This window comes from Carlito syrichta, unplaced genomic scaffold (genome assembly GCF_000164805.1).
Source record: "Carlito syrichta isolate Samal-C Ts95f unplaced genomic scaffold, Tarsius_syrichta-2.0.1 Scaffold308688, whole genome shotgun sequence".
In the NCBI taxonomy this organism is placed as follows: Eukaryota; Metazoa; Chordata; class Mammalia; order Primates; family Tarsiidae; genus Carlito; species Carlito syrichta.
In genome coordinates this window covers 77,864-92,227 of record NW_007252784.1, presented here as the reverse complement: position 1 = coordinate 92,227, position 14,364 = coordinate 77,864, and the positions used below count along the sequence as shown (strand labels likewise).

The 14,364-nt window shown below is 37.0% G+C and overlaps 1 protein-coding gene across 1 annotated transcript in view; it reads right to left on the bottom strand.

Annotated features, from left to right (window-relative positions):
• LOC103268060 (putative uncharacterized protein ENSP00000383407) overlaps positions 1-14,364 on the bottom strand; it is a 49,300-nt gene that overhangs the window by 3,237 nt on the left and 31,699 nt on the right. Inside the window, exons 5-6 of the mRNA XM_021716312.1 lie at positions 14,027-14,113; positions 6,451-6,530 (exon numbers count right to left, since the gene is read on the bottom strand). Coding sequence (XP_021571987.1) covers positions 6,451-6,530; positions 14,027-14,113 — 167 coding nt within the window. The remainder of the gene's footprint in view (positions 1-6,450; positions 6,531-14,026; positions 14,114-14,364) is intronic.

The window sequence follows — 14,364 nt, the reverse complement described above, 5'->3', positions numbered from 1 at the left end:
TGCAGTGGCATGCTCCCGGCCTCCTCAGCCTTGACCTGCTGGGCTCTGGCGATCCCTCTGACTCAGTCTTCCAAGTAGCCGGAACTACAGGCGCCCGCTACCATGCCCAGCTAATTTTTGATTTATTACAGAGATGAGATCTCACCAAGTTGCCTGGACGGGTCTAGAACCCACAGGCTCAGGCAATCCATTCGCCTTGGCTTCCCAAAGCGCTGGGATTACAGGCTGAGCCACTGAACCCGGTCTGCCCTGTATATTCTTTATACTGCAAAATTGGTTATAATCTTGCTCTTAGAAGGTACAGAAATTCTTCCATATTTAACCTTTAAATATTATTAGGAAGCTCTGATGGTTTTAAAATATACCCACAAATTCTTTGGCAAAGGGTGACCCCCCCAAAACTGGAATTTATTGATAAAAATTGCGCATTCACTTTTAAATATTTAAACCTCAGTCACCTTCAAAGTACTCTCCGTTTGGTGTAGTACACTTATTGAGACACTTTTTTCCACTACTCAAAACGAATTGTGAACGCATCCCTTTTGATGCCTTTTAGTACTTCTGTTGTTTTCTATTTCATCTCTTCCATGTCGGCAACATTTTCCTTTGAGGACTTTCTTTTTTTTTTATTGGGGAGAAACAAAAAGAAGTCACTTGGAGTGAGATTGGGTGAATAGGAAGGGTGGGGCACGAGGGTCATGCCATTTTTGGTCAAAAACTGCTGAACAGGCCGCACGGTGTGGGCAGATGCACTGTCATGGCGGAAGAACCAGTTACCTGTTTGGCACAACTCTGGACATTTCTCCTGCAAATCGTGATGCAACCTTCTCAAAATTTCCAGATAAAGTTTGGTTGACTATTTGATCCCGAGGAACAAATTCCAAGTGTACTACAAGAGGCCTGCCCTCCAAAAAGATAATTCCAGGTTTTTTTTGTGTGTTTCCCCCTTGTATACTGCTCTCTTCAAAAGGTGGATCATAATGCCCACCCATCCCCCTCCCCCCACCATCCCCGTGTGAGCTGGATTTAGTAGCTTGCTCCTAACAAATAGAATAAAGAGGAATTGATGATGTTTAACTTCTAAGACTAGGTCTTGAAATGCATGCTGTCTCTCCTTTCTCTTTGTCTTGGATCATTTGTTCTGGGGAAACCAAATGCCAGTGTATGAGGATGTCCAACAGTCCCATGGACAGACAGATATAGAAAGGGACTGATGCCTCCAACCAACCCGCAGCAAGGAACTGAAGTCTCCTGCCTACAACCATAAGAGTTGGAAACAGACGCTTTAACCTTGCTTAAGCCTTCAGTCGACATTTTGGTTACAACCACAGGAGAGACCTTGAACTATGAATGCCCAGCTTTTATAACATTCCCGAACTCCTGACCCCCAGCAACTGTGAGATAATAGATGTTTGTTGTTTAAGCTCCTAACAAGTAATTTGTTGTGCATCAATGGATACCTAATACAATGGTTAAAGTTGTATAACGGGTAAGAAAGTACTTGAAATAAGAAACATTGGTAAATACACATGTGATAATATGGTTTCATCATAATATTATCACATTATACATAAAAACTATTCTTTGGTTGACACTTGCAGGTACTGTTTGAACCATCTGTCTTTTTGGCCTCTTCTTTTTTTCTTTCCCACTTTATAGATTGTTCACACTTTTATTTGAACCACACCAAATTTGTCTGATAAAACTGAGTGAAGGATCTGTTTCTCCTTCTTGCTCATATTACAGCATAACCTTAAAGTACTTCTCCAGTGACCAGGTGTCATGATCTCTGTTAAGCTCACCAAAAGGGCCAAACTTTGTTCTACACATTTCTCAAAAGTGAAATGCTGTGTTGGAGATAGTTTTAAGTCTGTCAATGGGCTGTATATAACCAATCATTTATTTGTTAGTAATCCAATTTTCATCTTAAGGACTAAATGACTAACTTCAAATGCTGCTTGCACTACATAAGTCTGATCCCATCTATGAACACAGTCTTGTCTGATTTCTTAAGTAGAGCAGTTAGCTGAAGCATTAGGAAAATTGACTGTTTTAAGTAGAAAATGTATCAGTTAGGAATGTATTCCGTTTTGAAGAACAGAAAACTCGACAATAGTGGCTTAAACAAGTATGGGGCCTACGTTTCTGTAAATAAAGATGTAGTCATAAGATTTCTAATCCTGGTGCAGCTTCTCAAGAATGTCACGAGTGAATCCATGCATTTGCTGTTCAATCATCCTTCACATATGCCTCTTGCCTCATGGTTGGAAGATTCAGCAGGCATCACATCCAGCTCCAGGTAGGAAGGAAGGTAAAGCACAAAGCTTTATCCTCATAAGACTTTGCCTCTTTTTCTTTTTTTAGAAAATAAAGTGCTCTTCAGGAATTTCTACCTACATTTCATTGGCCAGAACTAGATTCAATACCCACCTCTAGATAAAGGGGAGGCTGTAAACTCAAATAGTTGACCTTTCATATTCCATAGTAAACTTCAAGAAAGAAATGGACTAAAATGAATATGGAGTGATTTAACCCTGAGCACTTTAATAGCTGCCATAGAAGGGAACCTGAGGGTTGTGGAGGATGTTTGTATAACTATATGCATATGTACACATATACACATATACATATGTATTTTTTAATCAATTAATTCACTCAGCAGTACTTTTTCCCACCAAATGAGCTCGAGGAGAAAATGTTTTGGTTCAGTCTCGGGTAGGGGTGCTTGACAGTGCTTAATATCACCAGCATCAAGGGTAATAAATGTTATTCCTTTTTTCTATCATGAATATGAATGACTCTCTGAAGGCTGAATGCAACCTAAGAATTTACGTGAGTAATGAGGCATGCAACATTTTTGAAAATATATTAGCCCAAAGTCTGTATTACTGCATATTTTATATCCTTTTCAATATGCTACAAAAGGTTTGAGCCATCAACTGAATGCTGCCAGAGAAGAACAAACAAGAACAAGGATACAAAAATAAATGCTGGGAGTTGAGTTTCCCCAAGATGCGCTTTATGGTTGGCATAATGATCACAGTACTAAGTAGACTGCTTTGCTTCAAACTCTCCCCATCAGCATTTCTCCTGCAAGCTTGGTTCTCTGTCAAGTTTATCCTGGGCCAAGTATGCAGAAATATGCATGGAGCAAATAGAGAAATGGAGAGAACAATCCACGAACACTTTCTTCTGCTTCTGCACTTGGTTTCTTGTACCTTTTTGCACGCTTGAGACTTTCTCTCTCATTTTGAGAAAATGAAGAAAATATGTCTGCTTAAGGACTTTCCAATTGGGAATTCGGTTAATGTTTAAGTCTTCTATTTGGAACATTCTTAGTGTCCACAATATATTTTGTAGTTATGGTCATATGATAATTATAACTACTAAACTATTTTATAATCTATGAACTTTATCCCACGTAGCTAATATTCAGGAAATAACCATAGGAAAAGATTTACCCTGAGATATCATTCATTACCTTAATCCTTTCTACTTTGAGTACTTTGACATTGTCTTAAAAATATTCCACAAGAAATATATATCATTCCCTTAGAAAGGAACAAAAATCAACTTCACTTTTTCCAGGAGGCTGTTGTCTTACAAGAACACATCCAAATCAAGTTTGGACTGGTAAAGTGAAAATGCATGCAGCATCACATCTTTGGATAATTGCTTATGGCTATGGTTTAAATGTTTATCTCTTCCAAATCTCATGTTGAAATTTGATTTCCAATGTTGCATGTGGAGTCTAATGGCAGGTAGGGCCTAATGAGTGGATACTTCTTGAATAGATTAATGTTCTCCCTCAAGAGTGTGTTCTCACTCTGTTAGTTTCTACGAGCGTTGTTGTTTAAAAGGAGTCTGGCACCTAGTACTTCCCTTACTTTCTCTCTCATCATGTGATCTCTACACACGTGAGCTTCCCTTCACCTTCTGCTGTGAGTAGAAGCCACCTGAATCCCTCATCAGAGGCAGATGCCAAACTTCACCTTTAAGCTTCAGAATTATGAGCCTAATAAACATTTTGTTTTCTTTATAAATTACCCAGTCTCAAGTATTCCTTTAAAGCAACACAAAATGGACTAAGTCACCCACTTACTGTCCAGATCTTTAAAGTTTCAAGGTTCATGTTCTAAGCATTGTTCAGAGATCCACATAAAAATACCAGTTCTGAGGCCCTAGTCATGATAGTTCAGATGGACAGAGTCTGCATTTTTAATATACTTCAAGTGAATCTGATACAGTCAGTTCCCAGGGTGCACATGGAACAGCCCTGCTCTGATAGTCATTTGCTCACTGATGAGAGGCTAATGTCTGTGCCACTGTTATGCCCACTGATAGGTCAGTTTTCTCTTCACACCAGATTTGCTTTTCTATCTGAGGCTAGCTCTCCTCCTTCCCCATCTTTCAAAGGGTAGATCATGTCCACTTCTCCTCACAGAGTTGATAAATTACAATTTTGAAAACACTTCTTGTTGAACCAAAGCATTCGGTCATACAGATAAATGTTTCTTAGTTAAATTTAATTGAATGCCTACTATGAATAAGAAGAGTTATTAAAGATAGATAAGTTATTAAAGATAGATGAGTGCCTACTCTCAAATGAGAATTTCTACATTAGATGGCTCCTGCTTGTCTGTCACTGGGTATGAATTCCTTTAATTAAATTTTAGTGACAAACTACATGGCACAATTGAATAGTTACCATTCTGGAAGCATCATTTCTTGAACAACTCAAAACTCCAGAAGCACTGTTGTTAGGGTAAAGATTTATTGTTGTCCATTTTCTTCTAAGAACTGTCTACATTATTTTCTTCCTTTTAAGAGATGGTTCTATTTTTCTACTAAAGAAAGATTTCTCTTGGCACGAGGTATGTCTGGGGAGCTCTTCCTGTAAACTAGTCATTATTTTTTCCTGGCTATCAGACAAGGCTTCACATAGATATTATATCTGAGGCCTCATCTGAATTTAAGAGAATGACACTGCATATTGCAGAGATATCTATCAGCTGTGCTCATGAAAGTGTCGTTAAGCCCTTGCAAAGAGTAACAGGAAGAGGAAAAGAAGGGAGAAGAGGAAAAGAAGAGGAGCAATGATAACATCTGAATTTTCAAAACCTTTCCTACATATGAAGTGCACTGAATCCTCCTGACAACCCTGAGATGGAGGTATTTTTAATAGACCTATCTTGTAGATGTTGAAAACTAAGGCAGGGAGAGGCTATGAAAAGTCAAATGGCTACCAAGAGCCAAACCAAGATTCAAACCATTCTGTCTGATTTCAGAGCTCTCATTTATTCATTGCTGGAGAACCCACTAGGAGATGGTACTCAGGCAATGTGTTAGCAAGCCTGGTAGCATAGGTCTATTATTCTGGTTGTATCAGAACAACCTGCAGAAACTAGAGGGCCAAAAGTTATGGTTCATCATCCAGTTCATTGGAAGGTCTCTGATGGCCTCAGAAATCAAGCTGAATTTAGAAATACAAGCTCCCTTTCTTCACCTAATTAGTACTTTTCTGCTTCTGTTGATCAATCTACTGCACCAAGAAAGGTCAGTTCTAATTTTTCTAATAACAACTATCAAAATAATTACAGAAAACTTCATGGCTGTCAGTAAAATATCAAAAAACAGTCTGTTGCCTGAGTTGGCCGTACTGACTCATATATTCTTTCTTGTTATAGGGCGTATAGCAAGAATTTGGCTGTTAATTAATGTTATATTACTAGAAAAGTCCAAACATTTAGACATTCTTTTCTTTTTTCTTTTTTTTTTTTGAGTCAAGGTCTCACTTTGTCACCCAGACTGAAGTGTAGTGGTATGATCACAGCTCATTGCAGCCTTGACTTCCTGGGCTCAGATGATTCTTCTACCTCAGTTTCCCAAATAGCTGGGACTGGAGGTGCACACCACAATGCCTAACTAATTAAAAAAAAAATTTTTGTAAAAGCAAGATCTTACTATATTGCCTAGGCTGCTCCTGAAATCCATCTAGACATTCTTAATCGCCCAAACTCCTGGGCTAATATATGCAATTTTTAAAGATATAAGTTAGAAATCATAGTATATGTTTTTATGCTTAAAAACAGAAAGCACATAGCCCACACTGAAGACTACTAGATTGTACTAAGCACTTGAAATAGGTTTTATCAGGGAACCTCCCCTCCCAGTATATTAATTTAATAGGTCAAAGTTAATTATCAAAAGATTGTAGGGCACAATATTTTGCATAATCAGAATGGTTTATTATCTCATCATTTGATTTTTTTCATTTATATTCAATTCACAGGAACATAAGCATATCAATTACAAAACAATCTATAATAACTAAATGCAAAATAACTACAAGGCTGTCTAAATATTGTGCACTACATCTAACACATTACAGAGCTCAGTTACAAGATGATTTTCACAAAACATCATCTAAATATTGATTATTCACATTACCTGATAGGAAGTTCCTTGTAGATTCTTTCTTTGAAGGGTGTGTATGTTATTAGTTAAAAGGAAATCATCTTCATTTAGACCTGTAAAAAAGAGATAAATGTTACATAAACATTATCAGAAATTATAGGATTTAGGAAGTTTTGGTAAAATTTAATACTCATATTTTTATTTAGTCCTAAGAACTAGTCTTTATTTAGTCTTAAGGCTAGATCATAAACATTTCTTTTTAAAAAAAAAAAAAACTACACTTTTTAAAACGAGAAACAGATAAAAATAAATCAGAAATTTAACAAAATAAGGATGCCACTGACCAGCTGGGCCCCTGAGGAAGCCTCACTGGGACTCAGTTTCTCTCTTGGTCATAAAAAGAATGTTAATTATAAAAGCCACTTTAACTCCAAAATGCTATGATTCCATGCAGTTATCACCTCACCTGTTTCTGTTAAACTAAGGTTTCCACCCCAGCATTTTAAGCTTCATTAGCTTAGGTCTTCTTAACATGAATTATTTATGTCAAAATTGTTCTATGCTTCCTTTAGTAAAAGCTTTGGACTGTGGCATCCATCTGTTTGAAGCTAAATGAAACCTTTTCAAGAGTAACAGCACTTCCCTTTCAGCTCCTGTTAAAGGAGCTGTATTTATTTACATCCAAAATATCCAACGTGTTAAAGAGGACAAGACTTTATGGATCACTCAATTTAAGCCTCTTATTTTACAGATGAGGATGCTGTGACCCATAGAAATCACCTGCCCACCAGGCTAGTGATTCGACCTTTCACTTTCACACTTATTTACTTGCAACCACTGTTTCAGTTTTTCACTATGCCTCTTTCTCATATTCTGCAGGGGAAGAAGGGACAGACAAATGAAAAAACAGGTGCAGATTTTTCTCAAATTACCATCATAGCTATGGCTAAAAGATCCGTCAAATTCACAGCTCACTCTCAAATTTACTTGCACCAATAACGTAATATTTAAAATCAGAGTAGCCATGCCACAGGATTCCAGAAAGTTCCCAATTTTAAAAATGAGCAGATGTTTTGAAACAAAAACTTTTGTTACAGGGTCGGATTGCTAGAAGCTGTGTTTTTGCAGCTGTTTTATTTTCAGTTTCTATATTTAGAAAATAAAGTTATTTCCTTCCTTCTTTTATTCCTTTCCATCGTTTCTCCTTTTTAACCATTTCCACATAAATTTTGGAGAACTCCTTCTATAGGCATTCTTTTGGATACAGAAAAAGAACAGTAAAATGGCTTTCTGTGCTCTAGAATCTGGAATAAGATATGATGTACACGATGCATTTACATAACAGTATAAGGCAGTAAGAGGTACTATGGAAAAAGATCATTGTGACCCAGAGTACTTGTAGACGAGGTAGGACCAGAATGAAAGCTCACAGAATGGAGGTAGTTTGAAAAGGTGGAAGGAAAGCAAAAGGTGCAATACAGCAGCAGTGCTAAGAATACAAGCCTTTGGTGCAGACAGTGGAATGTGTTTAATTAAGGGTAGAGATTGAGACCAGCTGGGCCAGTGGCAATTCTGGAGATAGTGCAGGACGAGGTGGAGGAAGTTGGGTGCGTGAAGCCAAATGTGAATAGGCCTTGAGTTCCAGGTAGAAGAACTTGACCATAATCCACTAGAACAAAGTGTGGTAAATATAAATATTGATAGGAGTCCAACTAGTTACCTGACTAATAAAGTGAATTTGGTGAAGAAGTCCATGGGAGTTCTATGAGCTAGAGAGTCAGCTTCCTAGCCAAAGGGTCGCCATGACTCCCAACTTTCTTAAATGAAGTCACCGGAGAACTTGGGTCCAAAATTATCAGTCTCCCTCATGATTTTCAAGAGCATACAAATATATTGATTTTAATGTAAAATTTCCTGATTTTAAAAACAACATATGGCCCCAAACAAGATTTTCTTCAGAATAAATTGAGTTATATTCGTACCAGTCTACAGCCCCTGCTATAGAAAATGAGGGACCTTTGAAGGTTTGGGACTAAGGAAGGAACACCAGGATAATTCTATTTTATAAAGATAAAACTATTTGGTGTACAGGCTTATAAATTTGTGATCTCCCAACTATTACCCTACAGAGAAAACTTTTTTTTTTGAGTCGAGGTCTCACTCTGTCGCCCAGGCTGGAGTGAATGGCCACCACAGCCTTAACCTGCTGGGCTCGGGCGATCCTTCTGCCTTTCTAGTAGCTGGAACTACAGGTGTGCACCACCACATCCAACTAATGTTTCTTGATTTTACTGTAGAGACGAGATCTCACCAGCTTGCCCAGGCTGATCTCACTATGTTGCCCATGCTGGTCTCAAACTCCAGAGCTCAGGCAATCCTCTGACCTCGGCCTCCCAAAGTGCTGGGATTACAGGTGTGAGCCACTGCGCCCAGCCCAAAGAAAACATTTGAAAGGCAGAAGCAATTTCTTCCTAAGTAGCAACAAAGGCAGTAGTTGGATTGGGCAATATACAGGCTGTATTTTCTAAGGATGGCCACAATCATATCTCCCATACCATGTGTTCTTTTGTAATGTGATCTGGCTACTCCTCCATTAAGAAATGGAGTCTAATTCTCCTCCTGTTGATTCTGGGCTGGTCTTAGTGACTCACTTGTCACAGCAGAATGCAATGAAAGTGATATATTGTGATTTCCAAGGTTAGTCAAAGGAAGTCTTGCTGCATAAGCTATATGGGAGGATCGCTTGAGTCCAGGAGTTTGAGGTCAGTTTGGGCAACATGGTGAGACATCCATCTCAAAAAGAAAACAGCACAAAACATAAACAAACAGAAACCCAAACCAAATAACTTACAAAAGAAGAAACTTGCAGCTTCTACATTGTTCTCCTGGAATGCTCATTTCCAGATCCTTTCTCATGTGATATGTGAAACTCCCTTGCATGTTGCCCCCTCTGGAAACTGAATCCTTAGGCTGGGAGAAGCTGAATTCACATGAAAAGGCTACTCGGTAGTCCCAGCTGGGTCCCAGCTGAGTCCAGCCTAACCCAAAGTGCCAGCCATGAAGTGAAGAAGCCTCTATGATTCCGGCCACAAGAGTTTAAGTACTCCCCAGTCATTCAAGTCTTCCCAAATGAAGCCTCAGATATCACATCATAAAACAGTGGCCTGACTGAATTCCTGACCAGCAAAACTTACGAGTCTAATAAAATGCTTTATATCACTAATATTAGGGTGATTTGTTTGCAACAAAGATTATGAGAACATGTATGAACTACATAGCAAAAAAAATTTGTGGGCATAAAAATGTACCACCTGGTATAAAAATTGAGACTCCAACTACCCCTCAAGTGCAGAGGCAGCAAGGAAAAAAGGATGAGGTCAAAAAAAAATCTTATTTCTATTAACTTTAAGGTAATTCTAATGTAGACACTTTTGACCACATTAATTTTCAAAAAGTAGCTATAATACAAGTAAGAACTCTACTAGATAATTGAGGGATTCCAAGATTCATCTGTACAAAACACTAGAACTCATTGTTCTTATCATTCAACTCAGAAAGGCTTCTTTGAAAGCCTTTACCACTGCAGCAGGTAAGTTTTTGGCTAAGGGAGCTTATTTCCACATTGTAAGTGAAGATTGAGGTGTGAAATAGACTTCCTTCTGGCATTCCTCACGTAGTCCAGTTGAGCCAGAGTTAAATTATCTGCTCTTGGGAAATTTCTTTAAAATTAAATGTACGATCCCTGAAAATTAACTAGAATGGCAAACATATGTGGGAGTTTATACATTTATCATCTTGAAATTAAGGTATTAGGTATAAGACCAATAAAGAAAAATAATTAATAAGGTTTTACAAAATAAAGCAAAAATATTTACATGCTTACACCGAAGAGGCTGGACAAATAGCATTGATAGAACTCGGGAATAAAAGGAGGGTTTTAAACCAATGGCAATTCAAATGGTAGACTAGAAGGCCCTAAGAACACCTCACCTCTCCCAATGAGTTTCTCCTTTTTTAATTAATCTCAATAAAACCATATGTAAAGAATATATATTTTTTTGTTTCTGAGTTGGAGTCTCACTCTTGTCGTCCAGGCTGAAGTGCAGTGGCACACTCATGGTCACCGCAGCTTGGCCTGCTGGACTCAGGCAGTCCGTCCACCTCAACCTTCCAAGTAGCTGGAACTACAGATGCACGTCACCACACCTGCCTATTGTGTGTGTGTGTGTGTGTGTGTGTGTGTGTTTGTGTGTGGGTGTGTGTTTTATTGTAGAGACAAAGTCTCACCAAGTCTCAAACCCCCAGGTTCAGGCAGTCCTCTCACCTCGGCTTCCTCGCCTGACCAGAAGATTTATTCTTAAAATAATTTTGTAGCAATATGGGTAGAGCTAGTATTCCTTTTATTACTAACAATGTTTTCTGACTTTAGATGGTCCCTTATTTCCTTTATTAACATATGTTATTTTTTTCCCCAAATCTTTCTTTTTTTTTTTTTTGAGTTGGAGTCTCACTCTGTCCCCCAGACTGGAGTGCAGTGGCTGCTCCCGGCCACCGCAGCCTCAACCTGCTGGGCTCCGGCGATCCTTCCTCCTCAGCTTTCCGAGTAGCCAGAATTACGGGCGCGCGCTACCACGCCCGGTTAATTTTTTGATTTATTGTAGAGATGAGGTCTTGCGCCCAGGCGGGTCTCGAACCCGCGGGCTCAGGCAATTCACTCACTTCAGCCTCCCAAAGGCGGGGGAATACAGGCTGAGCCACCGAACCCGGCTCCCAAATCTTTCTTATGGGAATAGTCTATCGCAGTCACACTGATGGTTTGAAAAATTTCTAAATATATTTTTTCTTTTTATTATTTTAATCAATGCTTTGTTTTTATTCTTTGTACTTTCAGGTATAAAAAATGAAAACCCTGCTTTTGAAACTATCTTTACTTAAATTATAACTTAATCATGGTTAAACTCCAATTCATGGATTTCAAAGTTTGCTCTCATTTTTTTCCCAGTAAAACTAAAGCCAAGATAAATATAAAGATTTTTAAATTGACTCTAACTTACTGAAATGCATATTCTCCCTGTTTATAATGCTGAAAATACAATTAACATGAATTACAGAATAATTTCCCTTGACCAGCAAAGCTTACGAGTCTAAGCTATGTCAATTTTTAGTTGTAAAATCCTAAGTATTCAACTTATCCTACATTTTATTATACAGATGTAGTCTTTTTTAATAGCACAGATGTAAATTTAGATTAAAAAAAATCTTCTTAGAAAAAGGAAATGGACTAGATAAACTAAAAATATTAAGCTTCTGGCATTCCACTTATTCTGATAAATTTTGTCTTAACCTAAATAGTACAGTCATGTTGTTGAGCTGTGTGAATATCTTTATGGATTAAAACACCGAACACAAATCCTCAACTAAATATAGCCTATGGAAGTTTTTCATCAGACCCCAGTATCCTCTAGGGCTGAAATGCTATTAATATAATATGTATCATGTAGAAATATCATTTTGAAATTGAAATTGAGGAAACATTCTTTTTTTTTTTTTTTTGGTCTTGGAGTTTGCAACAGATCCTTAGAAGCTAATGGCACTTTTAATAGTTTATTTCCCTACATATTTTTTTTTGTTTTATTGAGGCTATCTTTACAATCTCATCACTAGTGTACAATAAAATCATGTGCTGCAGATAATGGCTACGGTGCACTATCCCATCTTTCTGTCACTGAACTCTACACATTGCCTATCCTCAGGCACAGTAAACTACTCTTAAGTACTTATGCAATTAACAACTAAAAAGGAATGTTGAAAATGAGAAAGAAATATTATGGGTTGATCTGTAGGGCACTAATTGCTTAGAAATACTCTGAGCCTTCCAAATGAAGTTACTATACCCATAAACTTTGAGCCTACAACTTGTGGCCCTGAATTTCTCCCTTCAGTTTATAATGCACAGACAGCCTTGGTCTCAGGCCATCAACTCTTTCTAGCATGGCATTAATCCCTAGAAAATGTCCTGTGACTCAATTGCTACTGCTGAACTTCTTAAACACACACACACACACACACACACACACACACACACACACACACACACACACACACACACACAGACACACACACACATACACTGAACATACACGTTCACTCAAGAACCTGAGAAATATCAAAGCTGGAAAGTATTCTGCAAAGGCTTTCTTTTTTCTACTCTGACAAAGCAATCAGAAGCAGCTCCTAAGAACAAGATTCTCTGATGCTTTGTCAGTGTAGCAGTGACAGAATCAAATGCCTATTACTCCTAAATTAATGAAACAAAATGAAACAAAACACAACAGTTCACAGGAAGGCAGTTTTAGGAAATAAAATACTTAAAGAGATTTATGGTAAAATGTATAACTAGAAAAATCTGTAATACAGTTATACCTTCTTTATGCATAAATAACATGCAATAATCTAAAATATAACACATGCTTATTAGAGGGATTGACAGATAAAGTATTGGTGGATGAAAAGACATCGCTGATGGAGCGATGTTTGATTCACTGACTGAAGGTGTGAATGGATATAGATGGCATCCAAGTGGTGAAGACAGAGCCCAATCAAAAGATGATAGTATATATATATTTTTAAGTGCTAGTATTGAAATATTTTTTGTTGTTATTTTAAGTTTTTCAAATAATCCTATAATATGTCACCTATTTCTTTATTCAAAAAAATTTAAAGATTTTAAAGTTCAGTTAAAATGACTCATCAAAATGTTACCTAATCTTGCATAAATTCAAAATATTTTAAAGGAGAATTATTATTTTCATAAATAATTGCTTTGTAAATCTAGAAGCTTTGTGAAAAAGTAAAGCACAAAATTTGTACAGAATGTATAATCAAACTATTAAACCCCAACTATAAAAATACATTACAATTTATTTTGTTCCCAAATATTAAAAAATCATTTTTAAACATCAGAAACTCTTAAATTGTCAATAATTAATATTATCAATGACTTCTTGTCTGATAACCTCAGGGACTGAATACTAAGCACGTCAGTTTTTCATGCTGCTGTTCATCTTTGTGAACTCTTATGACTCTCTGTTATACTAATTACTATGCCAAAGTTAAGTAATTTTAATATGTCATTTATTATTAATACATTTTTCTATACCTATCTTCTAATTTGCTCTTCCTGAAAATGTTAAAAGTATAAAATGACATAATTTTGTATTAATAATAAGGATTATGTTTTTTAATCTAAACATCACAACTATGAACCTTTGATTTTACTGTTAGAGGATTTTTTCTAGGTGCTAATTTTTAATACATTTAAAAATTTTTTTGGATATTAAAACTTTCAAATATTATCTTCAGTTGATTCTTTGCTTCAACAGGCAACTTAATTAGATTCCACTTCCTTTCTTTATGGGTATTTATGTGATGTATACATATTTATATGTATAAATTTATAATAATATATATTCTATACTATTTGGTTTTCCTTTTAAAGTAGACAGCAATGGTTTGCTTATGTTAATGTTAAAAATGTAAATTTTTCTTACCTGCACTTTAAACTACTTTGGGAAAATGCTAAGTCAGTTGAACTAAATTTAGCAATTACCTTTTAGCTGACAGGGCCTTCTGATGTGGGAATCATTCTCAGGCTTGCTGGGCTCCTGCCAGGGTTTATCATTCACAGTTTTTTCTTCTAAAGTGAAGCAGAGGATTGGTTAGCAGAACTCACAGTAACATCTGTCTGGTAAGTGTAAGAAATTTGAAATCAAAACAAGTTCAGTACACAGTTGCAACTTGTTAAGTAATATTAAGAGAGTTCTGTGGCCCATTTTGGGGATGCCTAGTCTCTCATGGACAACTGCAGGTGTCCTGTGGTATGCCCATTTATTTACATGAACTGCGTAAGCACTCATGCATATATTGAACCATGTTGTTACTCAAATG